Source organism: Hippopotamus amphibius, chromosome 3, assembly GCF_030028045.1.
Source record: "Hippopotamus amphibius kiboko isolate mHipAmp2 chromosome 3, mHipAmp2.hap2, whole genome shotgun sequence".
Lineage (NCBI taxonomy): Eukaryota > Metazoa > Chordata > Mammalia > Artiodactyla > Hippopotamidae > Hippopotamus > Hippopotamus amphibius.
Genome location: NC_080188.1, coordinates 41,737,132 through 41,762,309, shown reverse-complemented (window position 1 = coordinate 41,762,309; position 25,178 = coordinate 41,737,132). Strand labels below are relative to the sequence as shown.

General features: G+C 36.6%; 1 protein-coding gene across 2 annotated transcripts; it reads left to right on the top strand.

Annotated features, from left to right (window-relative positions):
- The first annotated feature begins 2,139 nt into the window (after positions 1-2,139).
- Positions 2,140-24,657, top strand: LOC130849093 (UDP-glucuronosyltransferase 2B4-like). Of its 2 annotated transcripts, XM_057727706.1 has the most exons (7): positions 2,140-2,865; positions 5,963-6,111; positions 14,398-14,529; positions 16,454-16,541; positions 17,402-17,621; positions 20,550-20,851; positions 24,292-24,657. In XM_057727706.1, the coding sequence occupies exons 1-6, from the start codon at positions 2,145-2,147 to the stop codon at positions 20,827-20,829; spliced, it is 1,590 nt and encodes a 529-aa protein (XP_057583689.1). In that variant the 5' UTR covers positions 2,140-2,144; the 3' UTR covers positions 20,830-20,851; positions 24,292-24,657. The 2 variants fall into 2 exon arrangements, with proteins under 2 accessions (XP_057583689.1, XP_057583688.1); XM_057727705.1 differs by lacking the exon at positions 24,292-24,657 and having other exon boundaries at positions 20,550-21,736.
- The last annotated feature ends 521 nt before the right edge of the window (positions 24,658-25,178 follow it).

Here is a 25,178-nt window from a genome sequence, read left to right as displayed (position 1 = left end):
AAGAAATAGGTAAAATCTTGGAAGCATGCAACCTACCTTCAGGAAACTGTACTTGAAGAAGAAAGTGTTAATAACTATGTCCCATTTAACAGAGTCTATAAAGAAGAGATAGAAATCATACTTTACAAAAGTAACACATGGATATTTTGGATTTAAAAATGACTATATCTGAAATGAAAAATTCCCTAGAGAGAGTCAACAGTAGATTTGAGAAGCTGATGATAAAGCCAGCAAATTTGCAGATAGATCAATAAGATAACATAATCCAAAGAACAGAGAGAAAAAGAATAAAGAAAAATGAACATAGGCTTGGACAATGGTGGTACATAATAAAGCACACTAACGTACACCAAGGAGGAGTGCCAGAAGAACAAGGAGCAGAGCAAAATATTCAAAAAAATAATGCCTAAAAACATCCCAATTATGATGAAAAATATTAATCTACATATCCCAATTGTCCAACCAATTCCAAGTAGGATAAACATAGGAGAGCCATACTCAGACACTAGTGAAATGTTGAAAGCTAAAGACAGAAAATCCTGAAGCACTAACAGGAAAATAATTCATCCTTACAGGTGAATACCAAGATACTATTTAGATCTCATCAGAAACAATGGATGCTGTAAGGCAGTAGGATGACACATTCAAAGTCCTGAAAGACAAAACTGTCAAGCAAAAATTCTATATCAAACAAAACTATCTTTCAAACATAAGGGCAAAGCACAGAAAGTCCTCTACCCCTCTATCTCCCCAAAAAAGAATTCATTGCTGGGAAATCTTTCTTACAGAAAAAACTAAAGGACAGCTTCTGGCTGAAGAAAGTAAAACCAGACTACAATTCTAACCACCATGTAAAAAAAGAGCACTTGCAAAGGTAAGTAATTATGTAAAACAGTATAAGTGCATATATCCTCTTCTTTCTCCTTTAACAAATATAAAAAGGGAAAATATAAAACACGTGTATACTTGTATTTCTAGGCATATGACATATAGTTACTATATTTGAGAGCTGGGGTGGGGGAGGAGGTATGCAGCAGTGGCATAGGCCCTGAGATGACAGCGTTCTGCAATGGCTTACACCCCGGGGCAGGGGGCTGTAACAGCACAGTGTGGAGATGATGGGTCAAAGTTTCACTTCTGGCCCCAGAGCAAGTCAGAGAACATGAGCAGCAGGTTTCCAGTGATGACCTGTTAAAGCCATGTGTCAGGACCCACGCATGGCGTACAGAGCAGCAGTGGTGTGACTGAGGTAAAGGCAGGTCAGAGTGCTGACTTAGGACCTGGCGGCAGGGCACAGAGCACAAGCTCCAGTTAAGCAGGTGGTAAGGCACTGTGGCCACTCACTCAGGAAAAGCAAGGTACAGGAGTGATGCGGCCCCAAGATCAGGTCTCACTATAGCGACATTTCCAGCCTCAGAAAAGACACAGAAGCGGCTGCATGCCACCTGTAATCAGTGTTGGTGAAGACTGTGGAAGTCCTCAGTAGCAGAGGCTGTAACGTCTACGGTGGTGAGGCTTGCTGGAGTTCTCCTCCTCTATTTTTCTCCATGGGCTGAAATCCCCTGAGGAGATCCTTGCCATGCCAAGCTCCCCTGAACTGGATGATGGGGTGACTAGGTGAAATCTTTCCCACCATTTTCTACACAGTCCTCCTCAGGTTTTACAGCCTGCAGGGTTCCTGCTGCTTTTTCATTGCAGTCCAGAACTTTCCCAAAGTGACTCTAGTTATTCATTTAAGTTTTTGCCGTTTTGGGGGGATACAAGTGCTGGGCCCTCCTAACCCTGCATCTTGTTGATGTCACCTTATCTCTAATTCTGTGTCAAGGACACTGCAGACCCAAGAGCCTCTCACCTGCTATGTTTTTACATTAGCCTTTTACATAATATAGATGATTTGCAAGTGCAAGGTTTTTGACACTGAGATGCTACCACTGACGAAACAATATTAAACACACTGTATGAACATGAAGTGTCCTACACTTTGCCCTGTGACTTGCTGTCCACAGCTGCTGACTATTCATCAAATATATTTACTTGAGGCGTAGGAGTTATAATTTAACTTCCTGATTGATTTCTTCTGGATATAAGCGTGCGCAATAGCAAGTAGATACGGTAAATATTTTAAAGTATTGCCTGTGAACAAGATGTCTGTGAAATGGCTCTCATTTCTGCTGCTACTACAGCTGACTTGCTACTTTAGCTCTGGGAGTTGTGGGAAGGTGCTGGTGTGGCCAATGGAATATAGTCCTTGGATGAATATGAAGACAATTCTGGATGAACTTGTCACAAGAGGTAATGAGGTCACTGTTTTGACATCTTCAGCTTCTGTTGTTATTGATCCCCAAAAGCCATCTGCTATTAAGTTTGAGACTTTCCCTGTATCTTTAAATGAAGATGAATTTGACAATAGCATCAGCCTTTTGATCACAACATGGACAAATATGTCAAAAAATTCGTTTTGGCCTAATTTTTCACCAATAAGAAGTTTACTTGAGAAATATTCTGATATGCTTCTGCACATCTGTAAAGAAGTGGTTTCGAACAAGAAACTCATGACAAAACTACATGAATCAAGGTTTGATATCGTTCTTGCAGATGCCGTTGCACCCTGTGGTGAGCTGCTGGCTGAGATACTTAAAATACCTTTCATGTACAGTCTCTACACCTCACTTGGCTATTCAATTGAAAAGCTTAGTGGAAGATTTCCTTTGCCACCATCCTATGTACCTGTTATGACTTCAGAATTAAGTGATCACATGACATTCATGGAGAGGGTTAAAAATATGATATATGTACTTTACTTTGACTTCTGGTTCAAGACATTTAATGAGCAGAAATGGAATCAGTTTTACAGTGGAGTACTAGGTAAGTCATGTTTTTACTTGGTAGCATTAAGTCCTATCTTTCCTTTTGCCTTTGAAGGTGAATTTGTATAAATATAAAGTCACAGAATTTTGTCTAAATAAGTGAAAGGGTGAAATAAAAATAAAAATTGACCCATCCATCTTATAAACATTATGGAAACACTTACATTATAAAGTAGAACTCTGTAGCTCATTATTTGTATAGGACACCAGGATGTAATAAACCACAAATTGAACCACTTAGGACTTCTGCAAGCGATTATCTATCCAACTTACAAAACTGCTTTCTTTAATTTAAAAGAAGTCACTAGGATAGAGATCAGATTAAGATGGCAGAGTAGGAGGACGTGTGCTCACTCCCTCTTGCAAGAGCACCAGAATTACAACTAACTACTGAACAATCATCAACAGAAAGACACTGGAACTCACCAAAAAAGACACCCCACATCCAGAGACAAAGGAGAAGCCACAATGAGATGGTAGGAGGGGTGCAATCACATTAAAATCAAATCCCATAAATGCTGGGTGGGTGACTCACAAACTGGAGAACAGTTATACTGCAGAAGTCCACCCACTAAAGTGAGGGTTCTGAGCCCATGTCAGGCTTCCCAACCTGGGAGTCCAGCAATGGGAGGAGGAATCCCCAGAGAATCAGACTCTGAAAGCCAGTGGGATTTGATTGCAGGACCTCCACAGGACTTGTGGAAACAGAGATTCCACTCCTGGAGGGCACACAAGAAAATGTGCTCACCAGGACCCAGGGGGAAGGAACAGTGACCCCATAGGAGACTGAACCAGACCTACCTGCTGGTGTTGGAGGGTTGCCTGCAGAGGTGGGGGGGGGGCAGCTGTGGCTCACGGAGGAGGCAGGGGCACTGGCAGCAGGGGTTTTGGGATGTGCTTATTGGTGTGAGCCTCCCAGAGTCTGCCATTAGCCCCACCAAAGAGCCTGTGGGCTCCAGCACTAGGTGGCCTCAGGCCAAACAACCAACAAGGTGTGAACACAGCTCCACCCATTAGCAGACAAGCAGATTAAAGGTTTACTGAGCTCCGCCCACCCAGCCCTACCCACCTTCAGTCCCTCCCATCAGTAAGCACACAGGAGGCTCCTAGATAGCTTCCTCCACAAGAGGGCAGAAAGCAGTATCAAGCAGTATCAGCAGTATTTCGTCTTGTGGAACTGAAAACCACAGCCACAGAAAGATAGAGAAAATGAAAAAGCAGAGGAATTTGTACCAGATGAAGGGACAGGATAAAGTCCCAGAAGAACAACTAAATGAAGAGGAGATAGGCACCCTTACAGAAAAAGAATTCAGAATAATGATAGTGAAGATGATCCAGGATTTTGAAAAAAGACTGGAGGCAAAGATCAAAAAGTTTACCAAAGACCTAGAAGAATTAAAGAGCAAACAAACAGAGATATGCAACACAATAACGGAAGTGAAAAATACACTAGAAGGAACCAATAGCAGATTAACTGAGGCAGAAGGATGAATAAGTGACCTGGAAGACAGAATGGTGATCATCACTGATGCAGAAAAGAATAAAGAAAAAAGAATGAAAAGAACTGAAAACAGCCTAAGATACCACTGGGACAATGTTAAGTGCACCAACATTCATATTATAGGGGCCCCAGAAGGAGAAGAGAGAGAGAAACGACCTGAGAAAATATTGGGAGAAATTATAGTTGAAAACTTTTGTAACATGGGACAGGAAATAGCTCCCCAAGTCCAGGAAGCACAGAGAGTCCCAGGCAGGATAAATCCAAGGAGAAACACGCCAAGACACATATTAGTCAAGTTGACAAAAATGAAAGACAGAGAAATGTTATTAAAAGCAACAAGAGAAAAATGACACGTAACATACAAGGGCACTCCCATAAGGTAAACAGCTGATTTCTCAGCAGAAACTCTGCAAGCTAGAAGAGGGTGGCATGATATATTTAAAGTGATGAAAGGGAAGAACCTCCAGCCAAGAATACTCTACCCAGCAAGGATCTCATTCAGATTCGATGGAGAAATCAAAAGCTTTACAGACAAGCAACAGCTTAGAGAATTCAGCACCACCAAACCAGCCCTACAACAAATGCTAAAGGAACTTCTCAAAGCGGGAAACATAAGAGAAGAAAAGGACCTACAAAAACAACAACAAAACAATTAAGAAAATGGTAATAGGAACATACATATCGACAATTACCTTGAATGTAAATGGACTAAATGCACCAATCAGAAGACACAGACTGGCTGAATGGATACAAAAACAAGACCCATATATATGCTGTCTCCAAGAGACCCACTTCAGACCTAGGGACACATACAGACTGAAAGTGAGGGGATGGAAAAAGATATTCCATGCAAATGGAAATCAAAAGAAAGCTGGAGTAGCAATACTCATATCAGATAAAATAGACTTTAAAATAAAAAATGTTACAAGAGACAGGAAAGGACATTACATAAAGATCAAGGGATCAATCCAAGAAGAGGAGATAACAATTATAAATATATATGCACCCAATATAGGAGCACCTCCATACATAAGGCAAATGCTAACAACTATGAAAGAGGAAATGCAAGGCAGAAATAGAGACATAGATGTAGAGAACAAACACATGGACACCAAGTGGGGAAAGTGGGGAGAGTTGGGGGGGAATGAATTGGGAGATTGGGACACCAAATTGTACACTCTAAATATATGTTATTTGTTGTCTGTTAACTGCATATCAATAAAAGTTCTTAAAAAAAAAAGTCACTAGAAACCTCATAAAATGTCTTGATAAATGAAGACAGCTAGATTGAAGAATTACACACATTTGTAGCACAAGTATCTATGTAGCATTTAGAAATTGTTTCTAACTGTGTAGCTCAGTTCCATATTATATTTTATTATATTATATTACACTAGAGTATATTATGTTATAATATATCATATTATGCTATGTTATGTTATATATTATACACATACATATGTTTGCTGTATCAAAGAACCCGTTCAAGCACCTTTGACCACATCATTCCAAGCTCCTTTACAAAAATTACCTAATAGACACACATGGCAATATTCTCATTTGATCTAACATTTCATGTTGTTTTTACTTTCAGGAAGACCCACTACATTATCAGAGACAATGGGGAAAGCTGAAATATGGCTCATTCGAACCTATTGGGATTTTACATTCCCGCGCCCACTGCTACCAAATTTTGAATTTGTTGGAGGCCTCCACTGCAAACCTGCCAAACCCCTTCCTAAGGTCACCTACTCCTCTTTGTTGTGCTTTGTTGACTTTGCATTTTCAATAGGAATAATTCCACATTCCTTATGTAGAATGTTACGTTACAGAAAGTCAGATGTGGGAAGCTGGATAAAGTGACCTTTCAGTTCAAAACTCATATATTTCTATACCAACACAAGTATCTGAATTTCATTTTCATTACACAATAAACTAGGATATTTGAGACACTTTGAGAATATGTCAGTTAAAGTATGGCTTCATCATTCAACACCTAATAAAGCAACACACATTCATTAAAGGGTAATTCTAGCTATAAAATCATATAAATAATGTATATATGATTATGTAAATAATATATCATGTTATATTAAACTATATTATATTTGTATAATTACATACATATCATATTCCAGAAGTGAGTGTGAATATAGAGAAATGGTATATATACATTTTCTGCCACCTGACACTCTACCTGGAAAGACAGAATACAAGCAAGTAATAAAAAGTGTGTACAAAGTACTATAAAAAGGAAAGACCACAATGCTAAGAAAATATCCAGCATGAATATAGAAAGTATCTCTGATTCGTTGATAATTAAGGTGAGATCTGGAGGATGTTCAGGCATAAACAGAAGGGATAGGGCAGACGTGGAAGAAGATACAAAAGAAAAGCAGATAGAGTAGTTATTGACAGTTTCCAAGATGTCCAAGTTTAGTCAAAACAGGAAGAGGCTGAGTAAAGAGACAGATCATGCTGGAGAGGTGAGTTGGAAACACATATTAACAAGGAGTTTGAAACATCTAGTAGGGGCACTGGAAAGACCATTGAAAGGATTACAAAAGAAAGAGCTATGGTCACATATTTTTTAAAAACTAAAACAAAATCACAAGATGTAGTCAGAGGGTTGGATTGTAAAGGGGCAAGAGTAGGAAAGGAGACTATTTAGCAAGTTGTTGCACGATACAGGCAACAATGAGGGAAACTAGAATACAGTGTTCATAGAGACATGACCACACTTACTCTTATAATAAAAGACCAACCTCATATTGCTGTTGTGTGGAAAAACTTTGTTAGTATACACGAAATGTCCAAAATATCTCTGGCACGTACATGGTGATCTAGAAAAAATAGTAGCTGAGGTCATTATTGTTATTTTGTTACTATTACATACTATCAATAACACAATGTTTGCCAGCCACAGGGATCTAATTCCAAATTTAATTGAAAAGAATATGCTAAACATCAAGCTTATACTCTCTAGCAAAGTCCTAGAGAGTAGATATCCTATGGAATGCTTTAAAGATAAATTTTAAAGTTTATTTATTTAAAATAATTTAGGCTAATAAAATAATTTAATTTAATAACATTTAAATTAATAAAATATAATTTAATACCTTTAAATTTTTTCATATTAAAAATTATAAGGGTCTGGCAATCAGATGAGCAAAAGGAAATGCTGAAATATTTTTGTAAATTTTTGAGTCCCTCCACCAGTGCTCTAGCTATAATGAAGACCACTCTTCTACAGTATAAATGAATCTATGTATAAATGTTTCCTCAAAGAATGATTAACTACACTAAATCAGCTATAATACAATATTTAGTTGGAAAATAACAAGTATAATAAGATCACAATTTTCTTGAAGGTTAAAAAAAGAATATAAGCTAGAATTACAATTTCCAAAATATGTCAAAATGTATATTTAACTATAGGAGTAGAATAAAGACTAGAATGAGAACACAAATTTTAGCATAATGTCTTCAAGCTCCATCCACGTTGTCAAAAATGGCAGGATTTCCTTTCTCATGGGTGAATAACATTCCATTCTGAGCGTGTGTGTGTGTGTGTGTGTGTGTGTGTTAAACATCTTTTTTATGATTTATCCATTGATGGGCACTTAAGTTGTTTCCCTTGGCTATTCTGAATAATGCTGAAAGAAACGTGAGAGCACATATATCTCTTTGATTTCTTCTTATTATTTCTTTTTGGCAATATACCCAGAAGTGGAATTGCTAAGTCATATAGTAAATCCACTTTTAATTCTTTTAGGAAACTTCTTTTGTGTTCTATAAGGCCTGAACCAATTTACATTCCCACTGACAGTGTACAGGCATTCACTTTTCTCCACATTCCCACCAACACTTTTCTCTTCTTGGCTCTAGACTTTCTAACAGCTTCGAGCTAATAGCTCATTGTGGTTTTGAAATGCATTTCCCTGATGATTAGTACTGTTCAGCATCTTTTCCTATATCTGGTGGCCATTTGGACGTCTTTGTTGGAAAATGTCTATTTTGTTCATCTGTGCATCATTTAATTGAATTTTTTGTTGCATGAGTTCTATACATATCCTGGCTATTAAGCCCTCATTCAATACGTGGTTACAAAACTTTTCTCCCACTCAGTAGGTTCCATTTTCATCTTGTTGCTTGTTTCTTTTGCTGTGCAGAAGCTTTCAAGTTTGTGTAGTCCCATTTGTTGACTTTCTTTCTTTATGGTTTTGATGCCATATCAAGAAAACCATTTTCAAGACCAATGCCAAGGAGTTACATTTCTATCTTTTCTTTTATGAGTTTTATGGTATCTGGTCTTATGTTTAAGTCTTTGATTCATTTTGAGTTATTTTAGTGAGTGGTATAAGATAGGGGTCTCATTATTTTTTGGAATATGTTTATTCAGTTTTCTCAGAAGAGAAAGAAGGGACTCTTCTCTCCCTATTAGGTATTCTTATCTGCCTGATTGAACACTGGTGGACTGTATATCCAGGGTTTTAATTCTAAACCCTGTATGCTATTCCATTGGTCTATGTGCCTATTTTTTGGCCAGTAAAATATTGCTTGAAATATTGCAGCTTTGTAATATAATTTGAAATTGGGAGCTGTGATGCCTTTAGCTTTGGGCAGCATGAATATTTTAACAATTAATACTTCTGATCCCTGAACACAGGATGACTTCCCATCTATTTGTGTTTTCTTCTATTTCTTAAAACTAATTCTTGTAGTTATCACTGTACAGATCTTTCACTTCATTGGTTCAACTTATTTCTAGCTGTTTTCTTGTTTTTGATACTATTGTGGATGGGATAGTGTTTTCAGATATTTCATTGTTACTACATACAAATGGAACTGATTTCTGTATATTGATTTTATATCCTGCAACTTTACTGAATTTGTTGCTTAGTTCAGGTTTTTGGTTGAATCTGTGAGATTTTCTGTACAAAAAATCATGCTTTCTGCAATAAATGAAAATTTTACTTCTTCTTTTCTATTCAGAATGCCTTTTATTTCTTTGTCTTGCCTACCTGCTCTAGCGAGAACTTCTTGTCTATGTTGCATCAGTGTGAGAGTGGGCATCCTTGTTTTCCTCGAGAAAAAGCTTTCAAATTTTCACTTGGAGTATAACGTTAGCTTTGGGTTTGTCATATATGTCCTTTATTACATTGAGATATGGTTTTTCTATTCCCAAAATGTTGAGGGTTTTTATCATGAAAACCTGTTGTACCTTGTCAAATGTGTTTTGTACAACTATGGAGATGACCAAGTTATTTTAAATTTAATTTTATTAATGCAATATATCACAGTTACTAATTTGGGTACATAGAACCATTCTTGCATCCCAGGGATAAATCCCACTTGGTCTTGGTATATAATCTTTTTAATGTGTTCTTGAATTTGGCTTGCTGATATTTTGTTGAGAATGTTTGCTTCTACATTCAGTCCAGATATTGGCCTATAGTTTTCTTTTCTTGTAATGTCCTTATCTCCTTGGTATCAGGGTAACGCTGGCCTCGTAGAATGAGTTTGGAAATGTTCTCACCCTCCTCTTTAATTTTTAAAGATTTTCTAAAGGACTGACATTAATTCCTCTGTAATGTTTCATAGGATTCATCAGTGGAGCCACATAGTCCCGAGGTTTTGTGTGTTGATAGGTTTTTGATTACTGATCCAATCATTTCACTCATTATGACTGTTTAGATTTTCTAATTCTTCCTGATTCAGTATTGGTAGGTTGTGTTTCTAAGAAGCTAAGCGTTCTTCTCAGGTATGGAAGTTGTTAGCATGTAATTACTCATAGTAGTCTCTTAGGATCCTATGTATTTTATGTATCAGTTGTAACATGTCCTCATTCATGTCTAATTTATTTATTTGCATCTTTTTTTCTTGGTTAATCTAGCTAAAGGTTTTGAATTTTGTTTATCTTTCTGGAACACATAGAGAAAGACAAATAATGCATGATATCAGTTACATGTAGAATCTAAAAATGCCAAACTCGCACTGACGAGTAATTACATCATACAAGAGTAATATACATAATATAAGTATAGGTAATAACGAGAGTAATATGGTGGTTACCAGGAGCTGAGAGGTGGGAGAATAGGAGAGATGTTGTTTAAGGATACAAAATTGCATCTCTTAGAAAATAAGTTCTAGAAATCGAAGGTACAGAATAGTGAATATAGACAACAATATTTTAATATAATCAACATACTTGCTAAGAGGCTAGGTGTTAATTTATCCAGCATCAAAAAAAGAAATTATACTTGTATGACTTTATGGAGCTTTGAGTAATCATTAAAATGGCAATCATATTACAGTATATAAATGTATCTAATCATCATGTTATATACCATAACTTACGTAATGTTATATGTAAAATATATTTCAACCCTATCTAAAAGCATTTGAATTTTTTAAGAACTTTTATTGAGATACAGTTAACATACAATAAACTGCATATATTTAGAGTGTACAATTTGGTATCCCAATCTCCCAATTCATTTCCCGCCAACCCTCCCCGCTTTCCCGACTTGGTGTCTGTATGTTTGTTCTCTACATCTGTGTCTCTATTTCTGCCTTGCAAACTGCTTGGTTTGTACCATTTTTCTATATGCCACATATATGTGTTAATATATGGTATTTGTTTTTCTCTTTCTGACTTACTTCACTCTGTATGACAGTCTCCAGGCCCATCCAGTTCTCTACAAATGTCCCAGTTTCATTGCTTTTTACAGCTGAGTAATATTCCATTGTATATATGTACCACATCTTCTTTATCTATTCATCTGTTGATGGGCATTTAGGTTGCTTCCATGTCCTGGCTATTGTAAATAGTGCTGCAGTGAACATGGGAGTGCATGTGTCTTTTTGAATTATGGTTTTCTCTGGGTATATGCCCAGTGGTGTGATTGCTGGGTCATATGGTAGTTCTACTTTTAGTTTTGCAAGGAACCTCCATCCTGTTCTCCATAGTGGCTGTATCAATTTACATTCCCACCAACAGTGCAAGAGCGTTCCTTTTCTCCACATGCTCTCCAGCATTTACTGTTTGTCGATTTTCTGATTATGCCTGTTCTAACTGGTGTGAAGTGATACCTCATTGCAGCTTTGATTTGCATTTCTCTAATAATTAGTGATGTTGAGCAGCTTTTCATGTGCCTCTTGGCCATCCATATGTCTTCTTTGGAGAAATGCCTACTTAGGTCTTCTGCCCATTTTTTGAATGGGTTATTTGTTTTTTTTTTGATATTGAGCTGCATGAACTGTTTATATATTTTGGAGATTAATCCTTTGTCTGTTGATACATTTGCAAATATTTTCTTCCATTCTGAGGTTTGTCCTTTCGTTGAGCTTACACTTTCCTTTGCTGTGCAGAAGCTTTGAAGTTTCATTAGGTCTCACTAATTTATTTTTGTTTTTATTTCCATTAGTCTAGGGGTTGGATCAAAAAAGGTCTTGCTGTTATTTATGTCGAAGAGTGTTCTTCCTATGTTTTCCTCTAGGAGTTTCATAGTGTCTGGCCTTACATTTAGGTTAAAAGCATATGAATTTGAAACTAAGGATATCTCTGGATGGAGAGTTTTAGTCAATCTTATTTCCTTTTATATAGTTTTTCATACTTTTGCATAGTTTCTTACCATGAGCTTATATTATTTTCATAAAGATGTCAGGAAATGAAATGAACCAGTCCACAACAGTGATTAATTTGTAGAGATAGGATGGATTACAGTAATACCAAATGGATGCATCTTTCTCAGCATAGATGAAGCAGCTTTGGGTAGCAAGCCAATCAGACAAAACACTGAAGGCACGTAACTTTAAATGCTACTACATGTCACTGGAAGTACAAACATTAGCTGGATATAGCATGTGAGTCTTAAAGTTCAATGACCTTAATGTTAAGGCTGGTATCAAGAGGTTGGGATTATACTTTTGAAGAATGCCCTTCAAATAGAGTCTTCAAGGTTAAAGTTTGAAAAAATGCCCTCTTTTTTCTGTTAAAAAATAGTTTTGCAAAGAGGATTTACAGAATAATTGGGACCAGAAAGCATATATTTTATGATGGAAGTGATAGGTCACTATATTTCAAAGAGAAGGGAATAATGAATTAAAAACAGAAAAAAAAAATAAGAAAAGATGAGTATGTGGTTTTGACCAGATATCCAGGAAACTTTTTCTCCTCTACATTTTTAACAGAAAACATTGTGCAATGTGGTCTTATTCGATAATGGAAAATACCAATTGTTTTAATTAGAAAGGATCAAAGACAGCAAAACAAAATAATTCAGAAACAATTCCAGGCAAATATGGATTCACCAGGAGCTTGATTTAACTTGAAGTGAATTACTCAAAATGTGACCAGATCTCTGCTGCAGAGGGCCCTGGGGTACCTCTCCCACTGTTTGGCAGGTGCTCCCTGGTGAACTCAGTTAGGTGCTGATGAGGGTCCTTCACAGCAGTGGGATGTAGCACATGCTACTGTGACATCAATTACATTGTACAATATATGTTCAGGAGAAATGGTGTCATACGTAAAGTGACCCAGCAATATGGTTGTTCAAATATGTAACTACACAAGTATATCTCTGGGTTATAAATAGGACTCATAAATAGGACTCACAGGACTGTTCCACAGACCTTCCAAACTACAATACCAGACTCCTCAATGTCAGTGATTAGTAATTTAGAGTGAGAGTTTGGGAAATTACGGCAAAATTTAAGTCAATGAATAAGGATTACAGTGCTGAGTGACAGATAGACATAAAGTGATTCAAATCATACATTTTTCTTGGTGTTAACTATAACAGTCACAGAAATGAAATACCCATGACACTCTATAATAGTTCTCAAGAAAGCCTATCTGGAATAGATAAATGCTTTAGTAGATGTATAACAATAAAGAATTAAATTGAGTTAAACCCTGCAGTGTAGCTTCCTTCCAAAAAACTGTGTTAGTAATTAATAACATGATTGATGAAGACTGAGTATAACATTGTTTAGCAGGATCTCCTCTTCACTACTGTGTACTGGCTCTATCTCATTTCCTGTTTGTACACAAACACATTTACACAAATATACATAATAGAAGAAAATGACCTCATATCACCAGTTTTCTTCCTAAGGACCTCTGGAATGAGTCTGTTAAAAACAAAAATGAAAACAAAAACAAAATCAAACAAACAAACAAAAAACAGCCATTACGGAAAACAGAGGAGTTTCCTCAAACAATTTAAAACTAATTTTTTTAGTGTTGAATATTTAATAGCACAAGTGATCAAAGCCCAAGATGTGTTTAAGAAACATGGTGGGGCAGGAGGAGGGAAATCATTCTATAAACTCACTATGGTATGTGGTAAGAATAAAGCACACTTTCTAATATAAACCCTGTCTAGACATATGGCCCAGCAGTTCCTCTACTGGGTATATACCTAAAAGAACTGTAATGAGGATCCCAATGAGATATTTGCACAACACGTAGGTAAAAGCTCTACTTACAGGAGCAAAGAGGTTGAAGCACACAAGTGTCTATCAACAGATAAAGCAATAAACAAAATGTCAGATATGCAAACAATGGAATATTACTCAACCTTCAAAAGGAAATTCTGACATGTCACAGCATGAATAAACCTTAAGCTGAGTGAAATAAGCCAGGTCCAAAAAAGACAAACACTGTACAACTCAACTTATAAGAGGTATCCAGACTAGTTAATTTGTGGAAACAGAAAGTAGAGTTTCTTAATCAGCATAGACTTTCAGTCTTGCCAGGTGAAAAAGTGTTGGAGATTGGTGGTACAATGTGAATACACTTAACACTACTATACTATACACTTAGGAATCATTGACAGTAAATTATATGTTACATGTATTTTGCCATAATATTTAAAACAAAACAAAACAAAAAATAACAGGCAATACTCTAGCAATTCCAGACTATAACTGATTTTCTCTCTTTAGTTGTTTGTAGCAATCCCTTCAATAATGTTTGTTATGCTGTTAGTCTTTAGTGATGGAGCAAATTCTTTTTCACAGGAAATGGAAGAGTTTGTGCAGAGCTCTGGAGAAAATGGTATTGTGGTGTTTACTTTGGGGTCAATGGTCAGTAAGGTGACAGAAGAAAGAGCCAATATAATCGCATCAGCCTTTGCCCAGATTCCACAAAAGGTACACACAATAATTTCACAGTGGACAACAATTTAATGAATCTGTTAAATTTTATAAAAGGTCTAATTTTAGATATTTTCTATTGGGAAAACAACTACTATGATAGCTCCAACTTAACTCAGATATATATAGAAACCAAAATATATATGGCAGGAGCTAAAGTAGTACAGAGTGTCTCTGATCAATAATAATTTTAGATGAACATTGTAATCAAAAAGAACAATATTTAAGAGATGCAGTGTAAATTTTGTTATGATAATAGTATTGTGGGCAAGAAAAGAAATCACCAAATTCTGCTTTGTCATTTGCTTCTTTTCCTTGAAGGACTCATGAGACACGATACACATACAGATGTTCTCAGGAGTTAAATTTTAACCGTAAATGTAGTTATGCAATAATGTTACATGCAATATTGATCAAAATCTGGAGTGTTTCTTGCAGGTTATACTTGCCAGGTAATTCTGGACCCTTTTACATCCCCTAAATTTTGCAACAACAGTATTAAGTGTGCTTCTCAGGGTGCTATTCACAGAGAGGATGATCAAGACTAACAAGCTTTTTCCAGATACCCAACCAGCCACAATGATTTAGAGAGAGAGACATCAGCCTCTCTGGTTGACTGGACATGCCAAAGTCTGAAGCAGGAAGCTAAAAGAGAAAGGGTAAAGATGGGGTCCTGCCCTTAAGGTGAACCCCGTGCACTGTACAGTCCAGCCCTTACAGGACTCTGCTTCTAACCTATCACATTACTCCTCTTGATTGACAAAGAAAGGACTATAAGAAGGAGTCAAGCATAAGGAAGACTGGCATGGAAAAGACTCCGCTGCCTCTTTCTCCATAAATTGAGTAGTAAATTATTTTTTAATATATTAAATACCCCTTGGGTCTTGGGATATTTGTGAACTAATTTTTTAGTTTGCTATTTGATATTGTAGTCTTCTCCTAATCAACTATGCTAACTTTTTCCTCAGTAACTAAAGTTACTCTGCATTCTTTCACATAGCAAAGAGAAGCTAAACACTAGTAAATTATAATTCAGTTCATGAGAATTGCTTAGAATTCCAAAATTGATTGCTATTTTCGTATTGGATCTAGAAACCACATTAAACAATGCTATCAATGCTTTGTGCTTCATTGTTGAAGTCTTCAGGGTCAGGTGAATAAATTTTAGCATTGCAATTTGGAGCTTTTCCAGCAGCCTTATTGTCATTCACAAATTACCAACCTGCTCTTCTTTTCTGAAGGTAAAACATTTTCAAGCCTAGTAATAATAGTAATACTCTGGATTCACATAAAAAAATTCCAGTTGCCACTGTTGTCTGAGGTCGTGCTTAAAATTTTTAATCTAAATGAAGTTACACTTCCTAGGCAGCACTAATTAACTTATTGTTAATAAATTATAAAAAAGCAGAAATATTTATTTCTCTTAAGTGGCTGATTGCATGCATTGTCCTCTTTGCAATCAAAATGTGAAATTCTAATAAAATAACTTTTTATGTTGATAAGTGAATATAAGTAAACTCCGTTCTACAACAGGCAAAAAGAAATAAATGAGTGAATATTAAATTTGAAAACGATACCTAGTACCTAAAATAAAGCAAATAAATGTGTAGATCATTTGTAATCTGTCACTGTCTTCTTGGAATCAAAATAAGACCATCTAAGAATGTTTTCAGTATTTCAGTAGATCACTGAAAATCTCATTTGTCTATGCCATCATGTGCACATCATGGGTACATCAAAAGTACGTATTCCTATTTATGTCAGTGTATTAATAGTTACCATCACTTAAGGTGTCTTGTCCTCATTCCCTTACTACTCATGTGCAAGACATGTAATGAGATGTATTTTGATCTCTTTAGAATTCTAATGCTGTAACTTTGAAGTTGAACTCATGGATAAGGTGTTTCCTTTACCCTAACAGGTTCTGTGGAGATACGATGGCAAGAAACCAGACACCCTAGGGCCCAATACTCGGCTGTATAAGTGGATCCCCCAGAATGACCTTCTCGGTAAGACTTGGCAGAACAAATACTGAAAACGTGAGAAACAGCTGAGCAGAGTGATAGTACTTCAGTAGGAAACAAACTCATCAAGCAAGTATTGTAACACTCGAAAAGAAAACTTTACTACTTTATTTTTATTTCCTATGCTAGGGGATAAAATAAGAATGACTAACAGTTGGCATGGTCACATCCCTTATGGCCAGAATCTTTATTTCGGCTGTTATTACTTCCCACAGTGAACTTCTCAATCACTTCCTGGATTGTTGCTCTGCCTCTGGATTCTTTCCTTATACCTATCTTTTCCCCTCTGCAGGGGTATGGTAAATGCTACTAAAAGTAACAGCTCCCTTTTATTACCAGGGACTCTCCATTTTCTGTAAGAACAAATCCACAATCATGAAGTGATAAAATACTTCATGATAAAATATAGCTTTTCCTTCTTCTGCTTCCAATGCCACCACCATTACCCTTCTTTTCCCCTGACACCCTGCTTATCACACAAAATGACTTCACAATTTCTTTAAGAAAATGTATTTCTGACATGCCCTCCTCAGGCCCATTTTTTGTAAAAGAGACGTGGTTTCTTTTACCCCAAATGTTCTTTGCAGTTGTCCACTTGCCAATCCTGGACTCATTTGTGAAGTTCAAGTGCCACAACACTTATTGCATGAAGTCTTCACTTACCCTGTCAGCAGGCATAGCAGTCTCTTCTCTGAGTTCTGAGAGCAATTTAAAAGCAATTTCATATGTGCAATAATCTGTTACCAAAAAGACACTGCTTCTTTCAGTTGCCTTATAATGCCCATTTCTCATTTTATTTCCAAGACTTAAAAGGAACAATTTTATTGAAATTCACTCAATCCTAGGTCATCCAAAAACCAAAGCTTTTGTAACTCATGGTGGAAGCAACGGCATTTATGAGGCCATCTACCACGGGATCCCTATGGTGGGCCTTCCTTTGTTTGCTGATCAACCTCATAACATTGCTCAGATGAAGGCCAAGGGAGCAGCTGTCAGGTTGGATTTGGAAACAATGACAAGAGTCGATTTCCTTGCTGCATTGAAGGAAGTCATTAACAATCCTTCGTGAGTATAATTTTTTACTAGCTCCTATTTCTAGAGAAGTTCTCATCCGAAGGCCAGGGAGGCAGCAGTGAGTCTTCGCATAAGCACAGTGAGGCGTAAGATTTGCTCAATGCTTTGAAAACAGTCCGCAGTAACCTATTGTGAGTGTCACGTTAAGATGTTTTTCATGGTTTGAGGGGAAAGATTTGTCAGTGGTTTAAAGATAGTGGAGAAATTTTGAAAGACCTAATCATTAGAATGAGAAGGATCACTGAAATGGTCATAGAAGGATTAAGAGGAAGCATGGAGAACAAAGTTAAAGTAGGGAACCATGAATGTTATAGGAGTACTCATCTGCCCACTTTACTTTCTGTCAGCATGTGAACTCCTCAACTGTTTTAAACTCTTGTAACATGGTTTCTTTTCAGTAAACCACCTTGACTTAATCAATCTCAAATTCCCATTACATTTAATACTTTCCAATGTTTCTATGCTAATATTTTAACCCCATCACTGATAGATGGTAAACAGCTAGCACCTTCTAATTACCCAGTTTCGGCTCTGTAGATGGTACTTACATATGTAGGTATATTCTTAGGTTTTTCAATTGTGATCGTTTTTGTCTTATTTGGAAGAATTGTAAAATTTAAACATTATTGACTTGGGAGGGGTATGTATTCCTTCTCTAAAAAAATTTTACATACTTTTAAAGTCACTTTCCAGTAAAAATGACTACAAAATAATGGCTATGTTCCCAGTGTTGTACAACACACCCTTTAGCTTATGTTGTTCCCAGTACTTTTTGCCTCCTACTCCCCCACCGATGTATTTTTACCCCCCCCCCCAAAACCTGGTAACCAATAGATTGTTCTCTATATCTGCAAGTCTGTAATAATATTTTGATCCCATCGCAGATAAGTGGTAAACAACTAGAACTTTCTAAATTACTCAATGGCGTCTATATACATCCTGCCTATAAGTGTAAGTATATTCTGAGCTCTTTTGGTTGTGCTTGTTTTGTGTTACTTGGAAGAAATATGTTGGGATATTCCTGTTGAAAAGTCAAATTATCTGAAACCAAAAATATGTGCTTTCCAGGGACTTCCCTGGTCCAGTGTGTAAGGCTCTGTGCTCCCAATGCAGGAGGCCCGGGTCTGATCCCTGGTGAGGGAACTAGATCCCACAGCATGCCGCAACTAAGACCCGGTGCAGCCTATACAAATAAATTATAACTAAATAAATATTTAAACAAATATTTGGTTCCCACATCATTTCAGGATATACATGTATGTTAATAATACAGTTACTGTTAATATCACAAATATGATGTAGATATTCCCCCTTTTGTTTCATGACTTTGTAAAGAAAACATTTTGAGAGTGTGTTGGTGATAATAGCAATGAACATTTGTGTTTTATAAGCAGTGTTATTTAATTTTAATTTTAGAACAGCTATTGTCCGAAATGTGCAGCAGAAGAAGCACATTTGCTTCTTTTTTTTTTAAGAAATATATCTTTCATTTAGTGTTTTTATATAAATGTACATCTCTCCAGTATCTTTACACATTATTTAAATTCAATAATGTAAAGCTGGTGTCAAAAAATGAAGATAGTTTATTAGCTGCCATGTCCTGAATGTTCATGATATGCTACAAATTGTATTAAGTCCTTTAAACACGTATTAAGTAACTCTGTCATTGTCGTCTATCCCTATTGTATTACAAAAATGCTTCTGAATTACTGCCCTCGTCTCAAAAGCTCCGTGCTCCCAGAGATCTCCCTATGTATTTTACAGAACAGGGAGAGAGGTTACCTCCACTGTTATTTTTTCTTAATATTTATTTATTTATTTATTTTTTGACTGCCTTGAATCTTAGTTGCAGCACTCAGAATCTTTCGTTGCAGGCTGCCAGCTCTTTGTTGAGGTGTGCAGGCTTCTCTCTGGTTGTGCCCCGTGGGCTTCAGAGCACACAGGCGTATCAGTGGTGACAAACGGGCATAGTTGCCCCACAGCATGTGGGATTTACTTCCCAGACCAGGATCAAAACAGTGTCCCCTGTATTGCAAGACAGATTTTTAACCACAGGACTGCCAGGGAAGTTGCTACAGTGCCATGCTACAGCACTTTATGATTCAGACTCCATGAGCCATACCTCCTTCCGCCTCCTTCCTCCTTGTCTGTTAGTCCATGATGATTTCAACAGTAGAAATAAATGTAACTGCAATGCCTGAAAGTAAAATGTTGAGAGTTCTCCAGATTGTAAAATAACTAACAAGAAAAAGAACAACAACAATAGCAGATATTTACTGAGAGTCTAAGAATACCTCTAAGAATCAATACAATATTCCTCAAAATAATCAAATAGGGTACTATCCCTATCCATTCCATATAACAATGAAAAACTGAGGAATAGAAAGAATAAAAATCAGGCAGCAAGGTTAAGAGTCAGAATCAGGGATCAAACTGAGGAAATTCACGTACACACTTTCAAACATTATTTCACTCATATAAGATCAGCCCTGCCTGGACATGTCTCTGAACCTCAGCATAGGTCTATCTGCTATCTCTGGATTATGACAGCATTTTAAACCTTGTCTGCCAGGTTTGTTACCAAATCCTTACTAGATAATTCAAACTTTGAACACACAAATCATGAATTTCTTTTTGCTTCCTTTTTTTCCTTTGGGACTTAACTCATTCCATTCTTTTCATTGCAAACTCTTGTCCTCTCCCATTTCCTCTCTTTTCCCTGGTGCTTGAAGTCCTATGGATTTAACAAATTCTAACCCATAAGCTAAGATCTCAATAATCACTTTAGGGGAAAATATGTATTTTTCTTCCACTCTGTGAAAGAATGTGGCACTCAGTGTTACCATCTACAAGAAAATTTCACATTTTTATCTTTTCTAGCTCATTCTGTAAATTGATATCTATTTGCTTTTCCTTCAGATACAAAGAGAAGGTGATGTGGTTATCAACCATTCAACATGATCAGCCAGTGAAGCCCCTGGACCGAGCAGTCTTCTGGATCGAGTTTGTCATGCGCCACAAAGGAGCCAAGCACCTGCGGCCAGCCGTCCACGACCTCACCTGGTTCCAGTACCACTCTTTGGATGTGATTGGATTCCTGCTGGCCTGTGTGGCATCTGCTGTGTTTGTCATCACAAAATGTTGTCTGTTTTGTTACTGGAAGTTTGCTAAAACAGGAGAGAAGGGGAAAACGGAGTAGCTACATCTGGGTCCTGAAGCAGGTACACCCCATAGATGGAACTCCTCCAATTTCTTCCAGCAAGAAGGAGATATGATAAGGTTCCCATCCTCCTGTGACAAAACGACTTCTCACAATTTAGCATCTCAGATGAAAATTCATTTTCAAGGGATTTTCTAACTGAGATAGAAATATGTCATGCCAAGGGAAAAATTGGTGAAAAATTAAATGAAAATAAAACTATAAGGGTATGTACTGAGATTTTTACTGAAAAGAAATTATTTTAATTCAAAAGTAATACTGAAAAGAACTTCTTAAACTTAACCGTGCTTCACATGTTGGGCATAGACACAAGAGCAGTAACAAGTCTACTCATAGCATCCAAATGATAGTCAGAATTTTTAACTTCCTTCTCATGCAGAATTTTATAGTTTTTTCTTGCTGCAGGAACTGTTCAATATTGGAATTCTATAAAAAGATTCATCCCTCATTTCATTTGTGAGACCACTAAAATTCCTTGGCTTTTACTATGCATCCAATGTCAGCATCACTTCTTAACTAAAGCCATGGCAAGCCATGTGCCTTCATCCACTTTAACTCATTTGCCAGCAGATTGTTTGTGGAATTAGACACATGACTACAATATTAGTTACCTGCTTCCTATTTAAAATTGGGGTATTTGTGAAAAATCTTTGATTTCATAACATATTTCTCTTTTTCTCTTCCACCTATAAAAATATTCACCTGATTATTTTCACTCTCATATTCAACCTTTGATAATGGAAGTAAGTTCTCAATTGTATATTAAGAAAATATGTAACCTGTACTCTAAAGGGACTTACTGAATTTTCATTCATTGCATATGAACCTGAATCTACCTACAGATTTTATCTATATCTATATACTCATCTATAGCTATATATTTCTGAAAAACAAGACACAGCATCACTTAGCTACTTGCAGATACGTTGTGAAATTGAAGGTGTTTGTGGAACACAGACTGAATTAGAGATTACTATATTACAATATACTATACCACAGTTTAGAAGAGCATGTCTCATCATTTGTTTCTTCCTCAGCAGCCTATTTCCTAGTCCCTCCCATAATACTTATATGTAAACTTTCAATCCTTTATCATGAGAAAAAATGATACAGACATCATTTTCTTTAAAGCTAGGCTCACTATGACTGACGTAATCAGTAACAATGAGCAGAATACAAAACTTACATAAATTTTTTGGAAAAGTGAGGGATCAAATGAAAGCACACTGAAGGAATTCCTGAAAACTGCACATCAGGAAAATAATTTATCACCAAAGTGCTCCAGGTGAGGAAACACATAGTTGTCTTATTGGTCAAGAGGACCACCATCCACGTCATATGACAACGCATTCATCAGCCTAAAGCATAATATATTTTAAAAATAAATTAAAACATAGATACTTGGGGAAGTATAGGAAAATTCACCATAGAATTTATCATAGAATGCCTGAAGAAAATTGACACATTTTAAGAAAAATGTAGAAATAATAGAAAAGTAGAAAAGTAGAACATTATGTTGCCATCGTGGAAAATATGGTTAAGTCACGCATGTAGGCTTACATACTTTTCCTCAAATCTATACGACAACGCTTGTAACAGACAAAGGACTGGTAGTCACTGTACAGTGAGAATGACTAAAAATCTCCAATTAAAAATCAAGCAGTCCACTATGAAAATAAATGAATAATATGAACAGGAAATTCACAGAAGTGAAACGGCCAATGACATATAAAAGGTGACAAAAGTGACTGGTACTTTGGGAAATGGAAATTAGGTCAACACATAATTTTCCTACAACTGATTTGCAGAACAAGAAATCTGGTGGGACTAAATTTGAGGGAGTGTAATATGGAAATACCCTTTACATGAAATGCAAACCCACTGTTTTACATTGCAACTCTACATCTAGGACTCTGTCATGCAGAAAGATTTGCACATATTCATAATTATATTCTGAATATTCCCACTAGCACTTCAATGGCGATCAGTTTGTGAACACACTTACCTACAACATGAGTATGGGTTACATAGTCATGAGAAAAAACAGATAGATTATGGGCAATATTGCTGAATACTCTCCATGTCATATATTAAGTAAAGAACAAGTTCCCCAAATTACAAAAAATAAGCATGACACTCTTCTTTGGACATAAAATTAAATATAAGTAAATATGTGTAAATTTGCATGCCACAGCGGAAATGATCTTAAGAATATACTGAACTTCCAATGAAGAGAATTTAAATTTTTATTCTATATACTTCTTCATTACTTGACCTTTCACTATAATGGTTTCATTTATTAATTATGTGATTTTAAATAACTATTGAAATAGACATATTGATTCAAGATATTAGGTTCTTAATATCTCAAGATATGAAGCTCTAAGATTTTCATGTCATGTTATCCATGTATTAGTTTCATTCAGAACACTTGAATTGGGGACTTCCTTGATGGGCCAGTGGTTAAGGCTCTGCGCTTCCACTGCAGAGGGCACAGTTTGGATCCCTGGTTTGGGAACTAATCCCACATCCTTTACATTGCGGCCAAAAATAAAATAAAATTTAAAAATTAAAAAAAAACAAAACACATGACTGGAAATCTGGCATACTATACAATATAGCAAACAAGGTCCTTTTTTTTAGGACACCTACAGCATATTTTTATTATCATAAAAAAATATTTATATTTCCAATAGTTGTAAAAATCTTAACTCACAAAAACCTCATGACTTTACTGTGGTTTTAATGTCAACATTAAATGAATTTTACAATAGCTTAGGGACCCCTGCTGGCTTGTGTCTATACTTATATTTGTAGTGTCTTTGAGACATGACTACAAATACTTTGACAGCTCTCCCATCAAGTAATTTCCTCTCGCTTGAACTTTAATAACTCTCACAAATGTTTCAGCCTAACCTCCAAGACTCAGTTACAAAATGCAACACATTCTGTCTCTGCCTCTCTTTCTGTCTTGGTCTTTCTGCCCATCTGTCTGTCTGTCTTTCTATGTGTGTCTCTCTCTCCATTTCATCTCTATGTCTCCCTGTGCACCATAGATCTCTGTACCATACCCAAAGTCTCCATGATAAATGATCATTTGTGGAGAGATACATAGATATGCCTAAGAAGTCCCAGTAGTTCCAGCCCTCTAGTAGTTTGAGTCTTCCCAAACCACTCACCACATATGTCCACATGATTACACCTCCAGCCACCACAAGACTGTAACCACCTGAGAAACCCCCCATAAGAATTGTTTAGATGAGCCCAGCCAACACCCAGAACTAAGACAGAGAAAAATGAAATGAGTATTGTTGTTCTAAGATGGTGCATTTAAGGGCAGTTTTTTGTACTAATACATAACTGGAACAATAATTATACTTTCGTCCTAATAGTTAAGATATATCTTAATAATGGGAAACTATCAATATTACATTTTGAAAGGAACTGTGACCCAGAAAGGGGAGCCACCGGACCATAATGGTTAAGAGATTGCCCTCTGAATGCAGATAGTCTGGATTTACCTCGCTGAAAAGCTACTACAGAGTTATGTGGGGCCGGACATGTTACTTAACCTTCCTAAGAATCAGCTGCTTCACCAGTGAAACGCAGATAAAGTAATGGTATCACCTACTTCATGGGATTGTGGAAGTCTGAATATATTACCATTGTAAAGCACTAAATAGTTGCTATATAGAGTGAAATGTAATTTGCATTAACTATTCTCATTTAAATGTATAACATCATTTCCACAATGATTTTAGTCTTTCATTTGTAATATAACATGTTTCTAATGATAATAAAAAGCATTTCCTGTTCAATATGCAGAAATTAAATATGCAAGAATTAAATTCATGGTATACGACTGGATCAAGATGACAGGGTAGGAGGTTGTAGAGCTCACATCCCCCACAAACACATCAGAAGTACATCTTCATGTGGAATAATTTTCTCAGATAACTAACTGGAGCCTGGGGGAACTCCTATAGAAATATAGCTGCAAGAAAGTTCTCCACGTAAACAGGTAGGACAAAAAAGGCATAGGATTGGGACCTCTGACCCTGGGAGCGATCTGAAAAAAATAGAAAGTCCTTACAGGTGGGCCCTCCCCCTGGGGAACTAAGGAGTTGAGGCACACAATGGGTGTCCCAGTCTTGGGGTCCTAGATTGAAAAAAGAAGCCCATTGGTTGCTGGGAGAACTCCTGAGACAAAAGCAAGGTGGAGAAGCCTAGACTCTGCTCTCAGAGTGGGCACAGGCACTGGCTTGCCCACAAACAGCAAGGAGAAGCTCTACACTGGCAGCTGTTACCTAGCCATACTGGTGAATCCA